At 34.7% G+C, this 21658-nt stretch overlaps 1 protein-coding gene across 1 annotated transcript in view; it reads right to left on the bottom strand.

Moving 5' to 3' along the window:
- The window catches only part of PTGFR (prostaglandin F receptor), a 39789-nt gene that overhangs the window by 16437 nt on the left and 1694 nt on the right, over window positions 1-21658 (bottom strand). Inside the window, exon 2 of the mRNA XM_079148560.1 lies at window positions 20607-21476. Coding sequence (XP_079004686.1) covers window positions 20607-21404 — 798 coding nt within the window. The 5' untranslated portion in view covers window positions 21405-21476. The remainder of the gene's footprint in view (window positions 1-20606; window positions 21477-21658) is intronic.

Below are 21658 nucleotides of genomic sequence, written 5' to 3'. Positions count from 1 at the left end.
TTCCAAACTGAAGGCAAATCATCACCAAATTTCATAAACCATTCACTAATATCACTAGGAAAGGTCTAAGTAATCCCTGCCATAAGTCTGAAATGACCATCAAAAGCTGTCTTCCTGTCCTCAGGACACTGTCAGAAAAGGCTCAAAAAAATTTTTTTGCTTGCATGACTGTAAAACTGCAGCTCCAATTCCACTACTTTCTTTCAAGTATATTAATTCTCTGTTATTTTTTCCATCAAACTACCAAGTTTTGTGGTATGATTTGCAATACCAGAAAGCCAAGCCCTCCCTCTGTAGTTAGGTGGAAGAACTGTATTCTTAAGAAGTTTTGGATAAAACCACAAAAATGGTCTCACTTAAGAGAATAGGATTTCCCAGAAATAACATGAGAAGACAGAAGTGAGGCTTTGCATTCAGGTAAATTACTTAATAAGATGGGTTGGACTAACTTTTAAATTTCTCTGGTCGGGTAAACCATTGACAGTTATCAGATCCAAAACCCCTCTAACCCTGAACTGCAGAAGTTCAGATGGTGTCTGGTTGGCTTCTTTGAGAAGAATTGACCTTATTAAACACAGTTATATTAAGAAGCACATCATGAAAAGAAAGGAGGTGGCATAAACCTGTAATGGCGTTTACTACAAGTTTATGGAAAAGAAATATGTGTGAGGAAAAGATGAGGTAATTTAACCCAAGGAAGAAAAGGGAAAAAAAAGCTTGTAAGTCAATAATGAAATCAAAAGACAAGAATTGCATTTCTGAAGAGAATCCAGTGTCATAACTGCTAGGTAAGAACTCACTCCTCAAGGATCACCAGAGGCCACAATGAACCCAGATTCATAGCTTTGGTCAAGAACTTGGCATAGACTAACTATAGACTAAGTTTCTCAGCAAAGGTGTCCCTTTGGAAAACCATGGGCACTTACCCTCAAGTTCTTCTCTAACAGAGTAGTTCTGTTCACATGTCCCCAAATAAACTACAAATTCCTTTAAGGTTAGGATCCCATTTTAGACATATTAATGTATCTAAGTAACATATTGCAAATTCCAATGGTAGGCATTCAATGAATGTTTTTCAAGTCACAGCAAAGTTTTATTAGAAAACCAAATGAAATCATGGTAAGAACAGTAATAATCATCTGCAGCACCTTCTACCAGATCCTTCCAGATCTCTAGTGAAAACTCATATAACCTGATTTTATGTTATATGTTAATATTATCATCAGTTATTATTCATATTTTCTAAAAAGTTAAAAGTGAAGTTCACATAGCTCTTTAATAATTTGCCAAAAGACATGTGATTAGATGTTCAGGCTCAGGTGGTGAGAAATTTTTGCATAATACAATAGAAACTCCACTAATTAGAAGCAGGGGTTAAAGGATGGACTAAAGACATTGGCCTTCTAGTCTAATAGAAATGGTTTTAGTATAGTCATCATGTGGAGTCGCCGCTGATCACGATGTTCAGTGATATAAACAACATAAATCAAGATATCTCTGCATATACTAGGTGCAGGTGCTAGATAAATATTTGGTAGATGAATGCAGAACCAAAGTCAAGTTTTCCAAATCAAGGAAGGAGTACTGACCCTTTCTTCCCAGTAACAGCAGCTAGGGAATAGTTAAGAACCTTGACTCAGAAAGCACGACTTCTCAAGAGTTTTCTGAGGCTTACTATGGAGCCATCTTTCTTTTTCTTGGTGGAAAGACACACTTCTGCATGGGACTCAAATTTTAAAATATTTTAAGGAAGGCTTTGTAGAAAAAATTCTGCAAAATAAACGATGTGTCATATTCATGATTTACGCATAAATGGCAGAACTGTGGCATTAAATCGAAAGTGAAAACTCAGAGGGTTTTTAAATTTGTTTTTGTTGTTGTTGTTGTTTCTGGTGCCAGGGATCCAACCAGGGCCTCAAATTTGCTAGACAAGGGCTCTTCCACTGAGCTGTATAGCAGCCCCCACAACACACACAGTGTTTTTTATGCCACAGTCCAGCTTTAACCAAACCCCAAAGAAGGGCCTACATCTAACCTCAGTCCATGGTCCATCTAAAGCTGATTTCTCTAAGGTCAAGAAACAGAGTGATATTCAAAACTAAAACATAGAGTTACCTAACTTTTTGTGTACTAAAGCTGTACAGAACTAAAATCAAAATAATGATAATAAAGAGTACTATGCCAAATAGCTTCTTTTCAAACAAAAGAAAAATACAAGTCAATGACTATGTAGTCTCAAAAGAATGTCCATAAAATTGACCTTTTCTGACCAAAAGTGAAGCTATATTGAGATTATGAACCAAGTAAAATGATATATTTCCTTTAATATTTTGTCACAAAGTGTAATTGTATATTAAGCCTTAAGGAGAATTATTTTGAAAATATTCCTTTTTTATTCACAAGCTAATCTTTATTTAATAGTGATGTATTATTTGCCTTACTTCCCAATATAAGTGCTAGAAGAGTAATTTCTTTATTACTCATGCATTAAATGAAATTTCCAGCAAAACCTTTCTGCCATATCCTGCTTTATTAGAATTCATTCTCTACTCAACAAAGTGATATTTTTAAATCATGAATCAGATCATATCAATCCTCATTAAGAAACTCTCCCAAGGCTTCCAAAGAAATTTTAAGCCAAACGCACCATTGCTTGCAAGGTCCTACATAATCTGACCCCTACCTTCCTCTATGTCCTCCAATCCTCCCACCTTCACCTGCACGATCCTTGCTCCAGTTAATGACCTTTACTTTGTCCCTGGTTACGAAAAGTTCACCCTTCCCCTTGGGTTTTGTGCTGGCTCCTCCCTCTGCCCAACTACCCTGTCCCAATACCATCCCATGGCTGGCTGTTTTGGGCCACGCAGAGGTAAGTTCATCATGAGACTGTCCCCAACCATCCAGTCCAAAAGAGCCCCATGCCCACCCTCAGTCACAGCACTTAGGGCTCTTTGAAACCCTGTTATTATGTTCATTTACTTATCTGTCCTCTCCAAACTGCCCCTAGCCCTCTGCAGCTGCCATCTGTGGAAGAAAGTGCCCTCCATGAGAGAAGAGGTGCTGTCTGCTCGTCCGGCAGCGCAGTCCCAGCACCTTGAACGCTGTCTGACACTTGGGATGCACTAGGAAATATTTTTATTGAACAAATAAATGACTACTGCTAAACATATGACATTTATGTATGTGCTTTAATTATTTTCTATAGTCAGTTCTCACTATGGCTATATTTTGGCTTCTCCTAAAAAAAAAAAAAAAAAAAAAAAAAAATCAAGGACTTTGATATCTTCAAGCCACAAATATGCCTGGGTATAACTGCAAACTGTAGCGTCCTGATAGCAAACACATCAGATTTTGCAAGACACTTGGGATAATAAACAAGCTGTTCTGTAAGAGGAGCACATTTTCAGGATAAAAGTTTGCTCTGCTATAGTCAAAATTCTGAAACTGGCTCCTCATGACACCCTCTGGTTTTAATCGAAGCCTGACTGATCCCCTCAAAGCACTTCGCAATGATATCTCTTCTCTGGATGGGGTTTTAACCTTTCAATGACAAAAAGAAGAGTAAAAAGTCTTTTCAAAGGGTTAAAAAAAAGTGGGGAAAAGGGTACTCTCATACTTTGTTGGTGAGACTGCAAATTGGTGTAACCATTCTGGAAAGCAGTGTGAAGATTCTTAGAAAACTAGGAATGGAACCACCATTTGACCCAGTGATTCCATTCCTTAGTACATATCCAAGTGATTTTAAATCTGCATGCTACAGGAATGCAGCCACATCAGTGTTTATAGCAGTACAATTCACAATAGCTATGTTATAGAGCCAACCTAGGGGTTTTCGACAGATGAATGAATAAATAAATTGTGGTATATATGCACAATGGAATATTACTCAGCCATAAAGAAGAATAAGTATATTTGCCAGTAAATGGATGGATCTGGAGATTATCATGATAAGTGAAATAAGCCAATACCCCCCAAAAATGAAAGTCAAATGTTTTCACTGATATGTGGAAGATTAACCACAATAAAGTGGGGGCAGGGTGGAGAAGAAGTTCAGTAGATTAGACAAAGGGAATGAAGGGAAGGAGAGGAGATAGGAATAGGAAAGACAGTGGAATGAATCTGACATAATTTTCCCAGGTACCTATTTGAAAATATGTAAGAGAATCCCACTATCATGTAGATCCACAAGAATGGGGTCTGAATTAGAATAAGATATAATCTATGCTTGTATAATTTTATCAAAGTGAATTCTATTGTCATGTAGAACTACACAGAATGAATAAAAATAATAAAATTAAAAATAAAAAAAAGAATTTAAAACCTCTGCATAAAATCCAGATTAATTTTAACACTTAATGTAAAATAACTGAGCTACCTAATTTTTTTTTAATTTTGAAGTTTTAAATTTACCCAGATAAATTAGGACAAGTTAAGGTGAGGGACAGGCGAAGATAGGAGACAAAGGGAATTGACAAAAGCTCTAGAAGGGAGGAGAGAAGCAAATATTGTTTAAAAAAACATCATTGAAGGCAGCCAATTTTTTTTTTTAGAGATTACCCTCAATCAGGCCTATGCCAGCATAACAACAGAATATAAAAATAATCCCATTTATTATGTTTATCTTTCTCCACAAAGTACAGTCAACTTTGAATTTTCTTCATGTCTGAAGAACCTTGGCTTACATATGAGAACATTTTAACTAAAAGGTCAGATGTAATATATCACTAATAATGTGCAATTGATCAGGTGCTAAATGCAAGTGTTACATGACTATGTCCTTTGAGTGAACCCTTTGAACATACATATTCATAAATGGTTTCCCTGTCTGTGGGCATACACAAGGAAAAATGTCATGCGGATGCCCTGGGTTAGCATCTGTAGAGCACATTCAGTCCTGTCTGCACTCAGTGGGAGATATGTAGGTCGAGTTATTTTTATTAATTATTATTTCTTACACTACAAGACAAAACTAAGCAAGAATTTTAAATTTAAAATGATCATCGCAATTACAGTTTTCTGGTTGTATTTTGAAAAAGTTTATACCTTTTTTTATCAAACAATAAAATTTTAAGGATAAAATCCTTGTGTGACATTCATGAGTATTTAATAATCACGGCCATAAGGCTGCTGTTTTGTTCACTAATTTCATTTGTGACTAAAGGATTCTAAAGGATGAGCTGCATTTTCCTTAAACCTTTCCAAGCAGTGTACCAGGCACCACAGGAAACAGAGTAGAAACATATGACATTGGCTCTGTCACTAAGGAGCTCCCTATTCACTTGCAAGAAGAAAGAGTCACCAAACAAACAGTACAAACTCTATGTAGATAGAATTAGATCTTATATTTTATCCATAGAAAGAGAAAAATGCAAGATAAAATAAATAGAGCAGGTTCCATGGATAGTATTACAAATTTAAATAAAGACAAATCAAGAATTTCAGAATTATAATTCCTCTAATTAAAAAAATACAGATTTAAACCAGTATGATATGCTACAGTACAAATTCATCTTGAAGAGGTCATTTTTAGCCACCAGTCACATACATATTTGACTACACTTCACGTGAGTTAAGCCATGCAATTATGGCATTTTAATCTATGAAAAACTGGAGTTTCTTTAAACAATTTTGGATGAAAAAAATGTTTAGTAACTTAACTAACATTCACATAGGAGGTCTCTGATTTTAATTATAAAGGCACTATTTGGTAATAGGCAATCAATTGCCTGTACTTCAAGTCATGACTACATGTTAATCTCCTCTTCAAGCTGGGTGGTGTGGGTTCATCATCTAGGCCTAAGGCCCACAAAGAAGGCTCCTGACCATTTCCCACAGGTCCCAGTGCCCTTCAGTGGACAGGAAAAGTGAAGGTAATTCTAAAAGAAAACTTTGCCCCTTCAGCTGAAACCTAAGGAGAGTTCTTTGACCTTCAGGCAGGGACTGGAGGATAACAGAGAGATTCCTCAGGCTTGCTTGTATTCTGTGACCTTTTCAGAACCTGAAAGCATAGAACACCATTCAGAAATCATTGCAAAGCATGATTTCTAACAGATTGCTACTCGTCTCTTTATACTGTTTAGCAGATAAATAATCTCTCAGTTGAAGTCAATTGATTTGAACATGAGTTTTTGGAAAGCAAATAAAACAAACAAAGATGTCCAAGAGAAAGGTGGTACAGTTAACTAACATTAAGATATGTTTATATATTAATGTCATATTCAAAGGAGGCATTTGAGACAAGGGTGTTGATATAGGTAAATCAGGTTATTCATTATCTTTACAGTCACACATAAAATAGCTTCCTAAATTGACCATGTGGAAACCTACATCAGTCTAAAACTATCTAAATAAGCAGACTGGCTTTTGTATTATGATCATGTGGCTTATACAGACAAACCTGAAGTTGGCAATTAGGAGAAGGTCAACAGCACACAGTAGAAATTACTCTTAGACAGACTGCTGTCACTTCCACAGTCCAAGGATGCTTTTAGCAAGCTGGCCTCCACATTCATCATCCATACATTAGACTTCTATGAGTTTAGAGAGAAGCAAAAAAAGACAAGAGACTGGGGTTGGGGTTGAGGCACAGGGGTAATGCACCCATTTAGCACGTGTGAGGCACTGGGTTCCATCCTCAGCACTACAATAAAAATAAATTAATTAAATAAGGGCATTGTGTCCATCTACAACTGAAAAAATATTCTTTTAAAAAAGGCAGAGATTTCCTTTAAATGCTATGCAGTTAGAACTGTTTGGTATTTTTTTCCTTGACTGGCAACAGCAATTCTTTAAATTTCCTTGAAATAAGAAAGAATCAGCCTTAGCTATCTTTGGATTTTCGGTGGAGAAAAGAAGCACCACACATCCTTTAATAGCTCAAAGCCTGGAAGATTGGAGACAGTTTTAAACTATTTGGTTGTCATATACCAAATTGTCATTCTGATTCCGAGATAGCATAAGGGGAAAATATGGAAATTATTGGTCACAAAATATATATCATTATAGGAGCATACAAAGATTGAAATGCACTCAAATCTGATTCTCTGTTCACTGCAATTAATACAAGCATAATGATAGAGATATCATTCGTCATCTTATGCTACAAACTGGAAATAAGCTTGATATTAGGAAATAAGGAGTAAGAAGACACTCAGTGCATTCTTTCTATGTGTAATTCTAATCCAATTTTTCCAAAAAGTCCATTTCTAATTTAAGCAGACCCACAGGATATGCTAGATTGGAGGAAAATCCTAAAAAGTTTCTTCCTAATGTTCAGATCTTGCGCAACTCCAAACCAAAATTAGGATAGGCTCAGAAGAGGGATAGACCACTAACAGGTATTGAGGACCACTGTGGTCAACATCGAATTCCTGGGACTAGGAAGAACCAACCAGCTTTCTAAACTGGAATCCATCCATGCTCTTTCACACTGACCCTCTTTATTTAATTTCACACTTTCTAAATTAGTGAACTTAAGCAGCTATCAGAATACAGACAACAAAATGAAAATAGAATATTTGCACTACACATTGGTTTTTGATTTTTATTTTGTTGTTGTTCTCCAGAATTCTGGAGGCAACCGAGAGGTATTGAGGGCATGAGAGCAAAAGAAAAGAAAATCTCTACTGGTTCTGTTTTGATCTGATGATTCTGTAATTCATTTAGTAAGAATGGCATTAGGCTATACTGAAAATACCAAAACATCTTACCAGGACAAATTTGAAAGTCAATTCAATGAAAAGAACTGATGATACTATTCATTTCAGTATCTTACAGATAAAATGACTGAACTGGAAATGATTAAATACTAAACTAATTTTAAAGCCCATTTTTATAGCTTAGACTGAATATTATCAGAGATACGTTTTAAAGTAACAATGACTTTGTGGTTTAAGAAGGTAATTGAACTTCACATTGTGCTATGTTCCTGCCCAAATTCCCATTGCCATGACCAAATAAGAAGCACCATATATGTTGCCAATTTTGTCAAAGGAAGGAAAGAGTTAAGAAGGGATCATAGAGAATAGGGGAATATGTGAACCCATGAAGTTCTCTGAGATGTAGAGTGGGAGCTGGTACACCGTGTGGCGGACAGTGACTCATTTCCATGCTGCACTTGGCACAGTAAAAGAAGTCATGGCTACTCCGGCTCAGAGTGAGGGCCACAATGAATCAGAGGGAGGGAGTGCACCAGGTAACTGGACTGTAGTCATACTTACGGAAAGAGGCTATTCAGCAAAACCACGGACTTCCCACCCACACATAAGAGGAAAACTACTCTCACTCAATTTCAAAATACAGAATTGCAATAAAAACAGATTTCTCTAGATTAGTGTTGTAGAACTTTTGTAGAAAAGAAAAAGACATATAATGCATGGAAAGATAAGTCTTATGAATAACAAATCAAGGAACTCTGATATTCTTATAATAAGCATTTCATAAGAAAATAACAAAGTAAGCAGAAGTACAAACAGAAAAAAGAAAATTTCAATGAGGTCAAAAATCAAAATCGAGTCAGATTCAAGAGTACCCTGAATATGAGCAAAAAGTTTCAAAAATATTCCCACACCAAAATAAATTTCAAGAATAATCCTACCAGCAACCTCTCAGAAAGGAAAAGAATTAGATTGACTTCAGACTTCTTTATAGAGCTACATGAAGAAAACAAAGTAGAATAATGTTGACACTCTTTAAGGAAAAACTATTTAGATGTAAGAATTCTCTAATAAACAAAACTATTAACCAAGGGAAATACATTTTCAAACATATAATTCTTAAAGAAAGTCTTCTTATTCTTCACATTAACATCTAACTTTACACTCCAGCAGATCTAGAAATCAATTAAAATCATAAACATTAGAATGGGGGGAAATAAAATCAAAAAGAAATTACAGAAATAACAAAGTCAATAGAACAAAATGTCAGTCAAATTCCACAAAATTGTTCACTGTTCATAGCATGATTAAGAAACAATTCATTCAACATTTAATAAATTTTATTGATTTCTCATTATGTGACAGAAACCATACTCTGTATATGCAATGATTAGCCAGAAGAACATACCCATATCCTAACCGAACTTCTGAAAATATTGGAAATATGTTCAGAATCTAAATCCAATCTAAATCTAAATCCAAGTAGGATGTTCCATTACAGTATGGCCAAAAGTGTTCCTATGAAATCAACCTTCACTGAAATAACAACTATAAGTTCTGAAAATGAAAAAAACACCACCACCACATGAAGACACTGGGGAGCAGCCAAAAACAGTCAAATTCTGGAAAAGGTTTGGTATATAGGAAAAGGATAAGTGTCCCATTCCACAGCTTCTGGCACACCCCAGTCTGTGCCCTAAACCCCTGATACAAAACTCACAGTATTTGCAGTCTGAAGAACCAGATGATAGAGTTAAGAAACAAGACAGGAACAAAGGGAAAACCCCAATGTTTACATAAAATCTTACCAAATCTTGGGCTGACCCTTGAACCACACATGCATGGGGCAGACCTCCATGCAACCTATGTAAAAATAGAAGAATGTAACTGATATTTGAGCTGCTTTGATAGAAATAGAGTTTGTAATTCGAGATTGATCAAATTAATTCCCTGTTAAACAGCAACATTAATACTCTTCAGAGAAATATAACAGAATGAACTCTCTCTCACAATGTCTGAGATATAATTCAATAATACTCAACAAAGAAACAGGGAAACCTGAGTTACTCTTTAAAAAAAAATGATAACCAACAGAGATTGACTTCAAAATAACAAAGACACTGGAATTAACCAAGAAATGTAAAGAAGCTAATATACTTTACTAAAATACAATCAGGTTTTTTTGAGAGTATAAATTAAGTGGTAATTTTTTGTACTGAGAATTTGGATATAATTAAAAAGATAAATAAAAATAGAAAACTCAAATGAAACAATGGTCAGAATTTTTAAAAAACCTAAAACTCTTGTCAAGAAAAACATGCTGAAGTGATGCCAAATCATCATAAGTCAGCTACATTTAAATTCCTTAATTTTTTCTAGTACATAAAAAAGAATAATTTTTCTTTTGATTTTTAAAACAGGTACAATTGTAGTGCTGGAAGTAGAAGATTAAATTATAAAAGAAAATTAGAAACTAATATAAAAACACAAAAAATGACTCTCAATATATATATACATAAATGGCCAATAACTGCTGAAAAGATGCACAACATCATTAGTCATTAAGAAAATGCAAATCAAAGCTACAATGAGTTACTGTTTGACATTCCTTAGAGAAGTTATAAAAAAAAATGAAAATAACAAGTGTTGGCAAAAATCTGGAGTAATCAGGACTCTTATACATTCTTGGTAGGAATGTAATATGGTGTTGTCCCTGTGGAAAACAGTTAACAGTTCCTTAAAAAAGTAAATAAACATAGAATTATTACATGACCTGGAAATTCCACTCCTAGCTACATACCCAAAAGAACTGAAAACCAGTGCTCAAACAAAACTTTGTACTCCATAGCCAAAGGGTGGAAATGACCTAAATGTCCATGAACTAACAAATGGATTTTTTAAATGTGGTATCTACACATAAATTAATATAATGTTGTCACAAAAAGAAATGATGTACTGATACATGCTACAACATAAACTTTGAAAACATTAGGCTAAGTCAAAGAAGCCAAACATGAAAGACATGAAAGATTCCATTTATACAAAATATCCAGAATAGGCAAATCCATAAAGACAGAGATGAGGTTAGTAGTTTTCAGGAGCTTCAAGGAATGGGAAATGAGAAATTATTACTTCATAGGTAAGGATTTCCTTTTGGTGAGATGAACGAGTTCTGCACCAGGTAGTGGTGATGATTGCATAGTATTGTGAGTGTCTTAAATGTTACTGAATTGCACTTAAATATGATTAAAATGATGAAAATTATGCTATGTGAATTTTTTCACAATAAAAAGTACCAAAATTAGTATTTTCTTACTTTTATAGTATATAAAAACAATAAGATATTATATACAATAAAATCAAAAGTTTTAAAACCTTAGAATATAACAGATGCAAAGCAGTAATATGCTGAAATTCACAAATATTGTTTAAAACATGACTTTGATAGATAGATCGTGATTGATAAAAGGGATAATAAATTGAGCACAAGTCTTAATAAAATGTGAAGGGGATGAGAACTGTACACAAAGCTAAAGACAGAAAAATAAAATGGGATAAAGAGTCCATAAAGATCCAAACACAGATAAGAATTTCATATGTAATAAGCATTGGAGTTTAAAACAGTTGCAGGAAGATCCTTCAATAAATTATTTGCGGGCAACAAGTTAACTATTCAAAATAAAATACAGATAAGTTACTTGAAAATTAAACAATAACCAATAAACCATAAATGCATTATAAACATAAATAAAAATGAAAAGGCAAAGTACTAGAGGAATAAAAGAAATGAATACTGATACATCACCTTATTCTGAAAAAAAAAAAAAAAAACATTTCTTAAACCTTAAACAAAAGGCAGTATCCACAAAGGAAAGTATTGGTTAATTTCCTACTTATAAACAAAAACACTAAAGAAAAAGGCAATTGCTTTTACAACTGATTTTATAACTATTTTAATATATCAGAATAATCTCTTCTTTGCTGCCCAGAGTTCTTATAAATCACATAGAAAAATAAAAATTCCCATACATTCACAAAACAAAGGAGATAATGTTCAATCAACATAAGAGAAAAATGTTTAACCACTCTATTCATCAAAGAATTAAAATTATACATTTTCCTTATTAGAATGGTAATAGTTGTCTCTGGATAATGGGATTTGGAAGATATGTTTTTATTTAATTGGCAGTTTGTTATTTTTTTTACAATGAAATTTTTTGTAAGTACAGTTGCCTAAGGCCATCAATATTATAAACAGTTAACTAACAGTGATTGTTGTTCTAATATCTTGAACAGTGCCTGACACATAGTAGGTGCCCAATGTTTATCAATTCAATTAATGAATAATTACTGGTGAATGACCAGTTTAGAAGTGACAGCTCTCTTCTGTAACACCATTATTCATTTACTAATTAATTTTAAAACTGGCAAAATCATTAGCTGGCAACATTATCATTTAATAGTAACAGCAACGATAATGATAATAATATAATAACTGAAGAATATATACTTCATATGTGTCAGACACCATTTTTATATGTTAATCTATTTAATCCTTACACCAAACCTATACAATGGATGCTAATACTGTATCTATTTACATATAAGGAAATATAAGCACATAATGGTTCAAACCATATGGTCACAAAGTGGAAGAAACAAAACTGGAGCCCAGACTCTAAGTCACCACACTATGCTGCCTCTCCAAGAGCTAAGACCTTCAGCTTTTACTTCACATAAGTTTTGAACTCTTTGAAAAAAGAGCTTTATCTTTCACTGTGTGGTACCATTCACAACTCCATGTATAATGCCTTATAACTAAAGGTCTCAACAATTTTTGCTAATTTTGACGTGATTTGAATTACTTGAAAATTAAGACCTTAATAAATTATAGAATTACAATTACAAATCACTTAAATGTTTGAATAGAATGAGATTCAAAAGATTAGCATGTCCCATCTTTACTTCTGATGAGATAATGAAATAAGGAGTAATAATCTGAAATTGAAGTGGAAGCAAGTGTCCAAGAGAGTTTTCTGAAGCTATGAGCTTCTTCCCTAATATAACCAGCCCTTCTTAATGTAGGAGAAAATGGAAAACAACTGAACTAAAAGCAAATTATTATTTTTAATCAAGATGGTGAGCAGCAATAACAGAATTAGAATGAGTGTTTTTAGATTTTGTCGTGCATTTACCATGTGCCAATCACTTTTATGAGATTTTAGGGAGATCAAACCATTTAACATGATAGTTCCTCTGAGTAAGTACTATCATGAGAATCAGTTCACAGATGTCAAAAATTAACTCCAAGGTCATAGCTAAGAGGCAATAAGGCTGAGATTCAAGTTCTTAGCCTGTTCTCAGCTACATTAATCTCAAGGGAAGGCTTAATTTGGGACAGTGCACAAAAAGCTGAAATAATTGCTTTTATATAATCCAACTGTCTTTGTCTCCTTCGCCATCACACCACAGCCACACTCTGTCTCAGCATTCCACAGTCTGAATTTTATTTGGGGATTCAAGAGCTGAGGAGTGAGGAAAACCACATCCCCATCTGCATAAACCACAACTTCATCCACTCCTCTGTGGCATTAGCACCCTTACACCCAGGTCAGGGAAACAGAATGACAGGTTCACACAAGCTCTGAAAGGTATATTTACAAAAATCAAAGACAAATTTCTTTTATTGGATGATGTCCTCCCTGAATACAGATAAATGACATTAATGTATCAGGTCAAATCGGTGTGGCTAAAAGAACCTCCCACAGCATATATAAATGGAATGAATTTTATATACTTCCTCCAAGTATCAGTCTGAACAAATAATATTAAGACTGGCAACCCAAGGAGATTTGGAACACAGCAACATCTTAAATTGTTTTTCAAATGTGCTGGGTCTTAATATAAAGCCCCAAACACATTAAACTAGAAAATTTTATACCCATGAGGGTATAAATTTAATCCACATGTTTCTGATTTGCTTGTGCTTAAATCATTCAACTAATGTTTTGAAAGTGCCACCTCCGTGTCCATGACATCTTTGGGCATTTTTATTAGTCTTTCTCTTTAAAAACAGGAAGTTGTGTTTTGCCAAGAGTAAATGACCCTAAAATAACAAAGCATTTCAGACCACCATGCTCATTTTAAGCAACAGATTTTTGTGTAATTTCTCAACCCGGCAGTGTCATTCTAATTGATTGACCTTCAATTGGCCAATTTTACACCACATATAATCCTTGGAGGAAGATGATATTCTCTTCAAATGAGTTCAATTTCCATATATTTATCTAATCAAACCTTAAGCCTTACATGTAAAATACTTGATACGTAGATAAGGCATGGACAAATGGACTTCTGGATCATTGCCCTTAGGCGGACTCTTCAGGAAATAAAATGAGACAGAACTCTGCCTGCAGGAAGCTTTCTGGAGAGTTGGAAGCAGCCAGGGTAGCAGAATTGAACAGAAGCAGACGTGCCCAGCAGATGTAAGGAAAGCCCTCAGCAAACTCTGAAGATGAATGGGTCTTCAGATATGTTCCAAATGAGGTGAGGAGCAAGGGCCTTGTATCTTCACATTCATCTGTCACCATTCACATGCAGAATGACCACAGAGACCCTGGGACACAACCTTGGTCAAGGCAGGCACCATCAGCTGATGGAAATTTTCCCAAATAACACTCCCCCAAAACGGGAATCTGGGTGGGGTACCATGAGATCTTCTAAAAAGAGCTTTCAGATTTTTCTGAGAATTAATCATTAGTGAACGTAAAACCTACCTCATCTTCTAGTGTCAACACCATGAATGGAACTATATATATTCGTTCAATCAGCTGCTGAAGACATGACGTTAGCAAGGCCATTTTTCAGACAAATTTCAACATTTAGTGCAGAGATTTCATTTTATAACAACAACATGCAACATCTGGAAGTCTTTATTCAAAGTAATTTACTTCTCTTGTCCCCTGACATGACTCCCTCAAAGATGAAACACCAATAAAAAACAAATATAACATGAAAAAATTGTGTGGCTGTAGAGTAAAAGTCAGTGCTAAAGACGATGGGGCAAAATTAATCCAAATTTCTATTGCCTAATATTTTCCTTTGCCTCAATACTTTGCATTCAATACTTGGTTTATTAGTTGATTCATTCAACAAACACCGATTAGTTATTCACTATCTTTAGAAACTAAAACATAGAACTTTGCCACCACGTACACTGAGACTAACAGAGAAAATGACACATCAACAAATTATTATAATATCATAAAAGTAAAATACCAAAACTAATTCACTGGTTCATCTGTGAAATTTCTCTAGATGCTCACAAAAGTCCTAAATTCTAGCCCCAGATTGAAACTTCAGAATGCTGGGGATTCTCCTGGACTTTTCCTTCTATTGATACCCTCAGGGAAATTCCATAGAGATGTTCCCTTCTCAGAGCTCTCCAACCTGGTCACAAACTGGAAGCATTAAAAATATTCCTGGAGCCTACTCACCAGATCCTGATCTCAGTCATGAAGTGAATTCAAAGTGGAAACAACTGTAGACAACTGAATGCAGCCTCCTTTACATGAAATTCATTTAGCAAATATTTATGGATACCATTTATGTGCCCAGCATTGCTCTAGGAGCTGGAGATGTAGCAATCAACAGGGTCTCCTCCCTCAAGCAGCTTGCATGCCAGGGGAAAACTCAAAACCACCAGATGAACCAAGAGATCTGTACTATGTGATCAGATACTGACAAGTGCTATAAGGGAAATAAAGCAGAGGTAGGAGAGAGAGAGGAGAAGAGAAATCTTCCTTTCTAAAATAGCCTAAGTAGAAGAAGGGATGTTCGAGTGATCAGGAAAGAGAAAGATATAAAACCACAGAAATGCCAAGAAGAGAGTGTCCAAGCAAGAGAATGCCAAGGTTGGGGGTGAGGGGTCTCCCACATCTCCCAGAACCACTCCTCTGCCAGCTACTCTCATTATCCTCATGCCCCTCCAAAGTGAGAAATAAACCAAACGACCCCATTTATAAAAGAGCCCTCTTGGTTTTAATTAGAGTGCAATACATTAGAAACCCTCTTAAGTGGTATAATCAGATCCAATATTGGATTAGCTAACCAATTTTTTTAATTTGGAAAATAATTTAACAAATGTGTATATACACATACACAAATGTACACTTTTATGTTTATACAGAAGTACATACTAGTTATATATATATATATTACATGTATATACATATACATATATACATATGTATATATATACATATATACATATATATACATGCACACATACAATTTATACATTTTGCACCTTTTCTTTTCACGTAAAACAGAGAGAGGGACATCCACTCACCACCCTTTTGATATTAAGTGCAGACATACACACATATTCCCATTATGTTATTTTTAAATATAATGATGAGAGTCAGCTTTCAAAGAGAACAATCTTCACTTAACAGGCAAATGTCCTATGATGTCACATTGCTCCATCATTTGCCATTATGGCTGTAAAAACTGGTCATTACAATGCCAGTACCTTTAAGTAATTTCAGTCAAAGTTCAATTAACAATCCAGTTCTGTGATCTGGTTTTGATAATCACCCTTGAAACCAAATGATGGTTAACTACACTGACTAGAAATATTAGCATAAAGTAACTCCCTTTCAAAAATCAAACTCAAAATCTACATATGCAAGAGGGCACTTTCTTGGAAAAACTCAACTACATAAGAAATCGTTTTGCTTTTTATATACTTTATAGTTTTCCTCTATGCAAAATGATCCTGTTTCCCTAAAGAGATGATAAAACAAACAACTGGCCTTCTAGTAAAAGACAGCTGAAGTTTAACAGTTCACAAGTCTGCAGTTGCTGACTTAGGAAACATTAAAAATGACCATTTGGTTTCAGTATTTGCTTAACTCATACCTACAAAACTCAGAATCCATATTCTGGTCAATCATTTCCAATCTCTTGACATTCATACTACTGAAGTTACGTCAATCAGTCAACAAGTATTTAATGCTCTGCCAAATTGGTGAAATACACATAGCAATAATAATAAATCCCTCTTAGTATTATGTGTTCTGGAAAGATAGCATTAAAAAGAACCATTACATGTATAAAGGCATAAACAAAGAATATTAAGAAAATATTCCTTGAAAGTGCTGGTAAATATTCCCCCACAAAACAGAAACATCAAAAGAACCTCCTTGAGATCATTTACCAAGAAAAAAATAATTTGCCTGTGAACCACACAAGATAATTTTAAAATTGTTCTTTCACTCTCAAAAATGTTTGAAGTTAATATGTTTCTACATGGCACTGTAAGCTAAAAGGCTATTACAGTTCCTCACGTTTTTCAGTTACGACTGTAATTAAATGAATTTATATGAGTTAACCATGTTCACAATTATGAAACCCAGACACTGTAAATTTTTAAAAGTCAGTAATGAGTTATATTTTAAGAAAATGAAATGTTTATACAACATTTCTAAATCTCAATTTCTTTAGGGGGAAGAAAAGCACATTTTCCCCATTGGGGAAAATAAAGCATATTACATTTTTTTTCTAATTTCCTGAGTTTTTGGGTTTCTTCATTGTTGGAGTAGATATGATTTAAATCATATTCTGAATACATTTTCTAGAGGAAACAATTTCATTTTCATGAATTTTTTCTGAAATGTTTGTAGACAGTTTATAGGACAGTGAAACTATTCTGCACGGTACCACATCGGTGGACAGATATCATTATACATTTGTCGAAACCTGTAGAATGTACAACACAGAGAACTTTAAGATAAATAACAGACTGTAGGTAATAATACTGTATCAACATTAGCTTATCAGTTTGCATCAAATGTGCCCCATTAATGCTAATGCTAATAATAAGGGTCACTGTGTGCAGGGAGGGGGGGTTGCTGGTTAACCGGTTTACTTTTCTATAAACCTAAAACTACTCAAAAACATTAAAGCCTATTATAAAGAGAATTCAAATAAACATCACCATCATTTAACCCTTGCATTGGTTAAATAAAATTCAGTCTATAAAATTAATATCCAGTATAAATCTGAACAATTTTAGAAATTATGCCATTATTAAGTTTTGATGCACTGTATCCTGTCAAGTACAGACAAATATCTGCACCTTTCCCACTTCCTTCTCTCAGTATATGCACTGCTACCTCTATTTCAGAGTGAGACTTGAAAATGACAGTGAACACAGGTAAAATGATGTGTTCAGATGTTCATTCAAATTACAAATCCAATCACTCAAACTTATCAAAGAAAAGGCACATGCTGCAAAGTAGTCCATTGGCCTGAAGGCTGTCACCATTATAGTAAACTATGGTAATCTAAAAACTTGGTTGTAGAGGTACTTTTAAAAAGTAAGAAGCCAGAGGTGGGCAGGAGAATGGTGGCTCCATCATTAACACCTGTGCAAATCCTCCAGACATTTGAGGAAAAAAGAAAAATGTTTCAACTGAGGTATCAGTGTTGGTTATTTTGGTGTTTTCAAGCCTGAGTTTCTCACTAGGGTCACATTTACACCTGCCTGAATCCCTAAGATTCAGTTAAGGTCATATCACCAAACTTAAAAATTCCTTGTTCAGAAATTACCATGAAGACCAGCCTCCACAGAAGGAGCTAAGACTGCAAAGAATCCTTGAAACAACTCAAAGTATCAATCCATTAAGGAGAATCTGTGGTATACCTATTACACATCTAACACAGAAATAATGTCACACTTAAAAGCATTTTACAAGTATTGACAGTGGCGTCATGGATGTCTCAATAACTCAAAGAGACAGCAGAGCTCAGAAAATGTTCCATAAAAATGAATTGTTTCCATTAGAAAATGTGACCAAAATATGAATCAAATCATAATATCTATTCCAACAATGAAAGAAATCAAAAATTCAGGAAAGGAAATTGGAGAAAAGAATAAATTCAAAATACCCATGGCAAGAGAATAGAATTTTACTTTCTTAAGTCTATCATTCCTATTTCTCAAAGTCAAAAGCCAGAACTAAACAGAATTTTTAAGATTCCTCAGAACGATAATACAAATGATAACTTCAGTTATCTAGATTGTCTCCTTTAATGCACTACCTCGCTGCTTTAAGGTTTCCTCCAAAGCTATGACTATTTTGTAAGTTCCTGGAATATTTTTGAACACTTTTCTCAGTGTCTTCATATTCCCTTCACAACTCCAAATGAATTTTAATTCACTCATACTTAATTATTTTGAAAAGGTACTTTTTTCCAAAATTTAATTTAGAAAATGAGAATCATTCCCCTTGTGGAATTAATTTAGTCAAGTGGCATAAATTAAGCACCTCAAAAAGTACCACAACGTGATTCCAAATGTTGTTAAAGCTCATCTTTTTCAATTCAAACAACTATGCTATAAGCATAGATCAATCAAACAACTACCATAAGCATAAATTGCTAATCCCTAACTTCAGCTTTCACTTCCAGATTAAAATACCTGACCTTACTTTGATTCACCTAAAGCCTCCTAAATTGATTAAAAAAGCAAGTCTCAAAAGGTTGACTTGTCACTAATAGACTCAGTCTCCTCCTGACTGGGTCCTTATAATCTGGCCAACTCAAGAACAAAATGAAATTTTTTAAAATAATGTAACAATTTAAGAGCCTAAATTCAAATTGTGAGGCAATAAGTTGAATAGAAATGAAAAACTATTAGAAAAGCAGAAGTCATTTTGTTAAATAAATTAACTCTATCCTGGGATATGTCTGCAGTAACACTCTTTATGAATATTTATGTGTATAAAAATTATCAGGATTATTTATCAAAACTGCACTGGCAACAATGGTTGGACAATGAGTCTGTTTGGGACCTAGGAAAAATACATTACTAACAAGCACCTTCATGCCACCACCTGCCACAACCTATACCTTGCCTCTACCTTTGTCTTACCTCTCCTTTTGCCTCACTCACACCTTTTTCTAAGTTGTGTTATTATCTCTGGATGCCAGCCCACTTCTTAATTATTGCAGAGGAGGTAATGAAAATAATCTTTGCTGTCACTTGCTCCCTACAGAAGGATCTTTTTTTTTTTTTTTTTTTTTTTTTTTTTTGGCATGCTATCATTCTTTCCATCATAAAGTAAAATACTGGGAGGAATTAAATTCATGTCATCTTTCATAAGTGTTATTTTGGGTTTTTTTCTTCTATCTAGAATGTCACATGAATGATTTGTGTTTGTTACTAATCCCTAATGTTAGCCTTCATTTCCAACTTAAAATACCAAGCTATCACATATATCTGCTGGCTAACTTGTTTTTTTAAAAAAAAAAGATGAAAGAAAAAAGGGAGGGTCTCTGATCCTCCTATCAACCATACTTCTCCCAGGCTATCAGCATTGTTCTCAGGATTAGTACGCTAATTATTTCTTCACTTCAATTATCCATATAGTTCACCTGAACTATCCAACTATCTGAAATCACCATATTTTATAAGTTGAGACCTAGTCATTACCGGTTTAAAAGAACTCAGTAGTTACTAGTCTTTATCTGCAAATTAAAAATCTGGATTACTTTCTGTCAAAACTTACTAGACTCTGATCCAATGTTGTGTTATAACTGGTCATTTTTTAGAAAGTAATCATAGTTGGTATATTAAAAACGCATTACTTCTGTTAAAACTACTTTACTTCTACAGTACTGCATGCAAACAGGTAACACCATGGTTAAAATTGTTTAGCAACACATTTCTTTCAAATCAAAGCCTATGAAAATAAAACCAAGTATGTAATGCATAGCTTAATTCTAAGCCAGAGCTTGAGTGCTGAAATCAGTTTTGAGGAGGAGCAAATGCCAGCATTTGAAAGACTGAAGTTCCAGACCAGCAACTTTAATAAAGACAACAAACCTTATATCAAACATGGAAAACCCAAGAAAGCAGAAATTGTCAAAACTTGAGGGTCTTACCAGAAATGGACTCCAGCAAATGCAGGATACACACATTATAGCCAGGAGCTGGATGACCATTTCAAAATGATGAGACCTGCCTTGCCTGTGCTGCTGACTTTTATATTTAACTTTTAAAAGTGTAATTCCTGTAATGGCATTACACAAGAATGAAACGCCAAGGGCCAAGAGCCCCAAAAAAGAAAAAAGTAGAAGGTAAAATCTATCTTCCCAGTCTTCAATATGTTCAGTGTTGTAGAAACACCAAGTCCTTGATGCTTGAATTTTATAGTCTCGATGCCCAAGGATAGGCAGCAAAGCAATAAAAACAGCGAACAAGCACACGCCACTCAACATCATTTTCACATGTGTGGATGTAATTTTCGTAGAATGAAATATTGGTTTGGTGACTCCGATACACCGCTCAATCGCCATCACACTGCCTAGAAAAAGTGGGCACAAACCAGAGAATACCATGCAGATACCAAAAACACTGCAAAGGACATTTGATTGATCAAAGCGAATCCAGTCTTTATCAGATGCATATACAAATACTGCTATAGTTCCATTGATGAGATGACCAAAGAAGTCTGTGATTACCAGGCCACTAGCCAAAAGCAGAAATGATGCCTTGGACTTCTGTCTAAACCTCTGATATGCCTTCATGAGAATGGCAATGGCAAGGCTGTTTGACAAGATTCCCACTGTCATGAAGATTATTGAAAAAAATACTGAAAGTCGGTTTTCTGTCTGGCAGGTTGTATTTGAAAGGAGCCCAGCTGCAGGAGACACTGGCTGTTTGGAATTGTTCATGGACATTGTTGTGGAGATAACAGCTGGCTGCTCAAGTCATCTCTCTCTCAAAACTGTGCAGGTTTGCAGTCCAGACATCTGTAGCATAAGAGAGGAATTTTAAATACCAAATTACCGATCATCTGACACTTAAGACCAAAGTATCCCAGCACCCTGTGGTAGGATTGGATTTGTCTGGCCTATGATAAGCAAGGTTGCATCATACTGAAAGTAGCACCCGTCTGTTTTTTTTTTTTTTTTTCAAGGTTAAAAAAAAAAAA

This window comes from Sciurus vulgaris (genome assembly GCF_902686455.1).
Source record: "Sciurus vulgaris genome assembly, chromosome: 1".
Lineage (NCBI taxonomy): Eukaryota > Metazoa > Chordata > Mammalia > Rodentia > Sciuridae > Sciurus > Sciurus vulgaris.
Note: the sequence above shows the minus strand (reverse complement) of the source record. Positions and strands in the feature narration are given on the sequence as shown.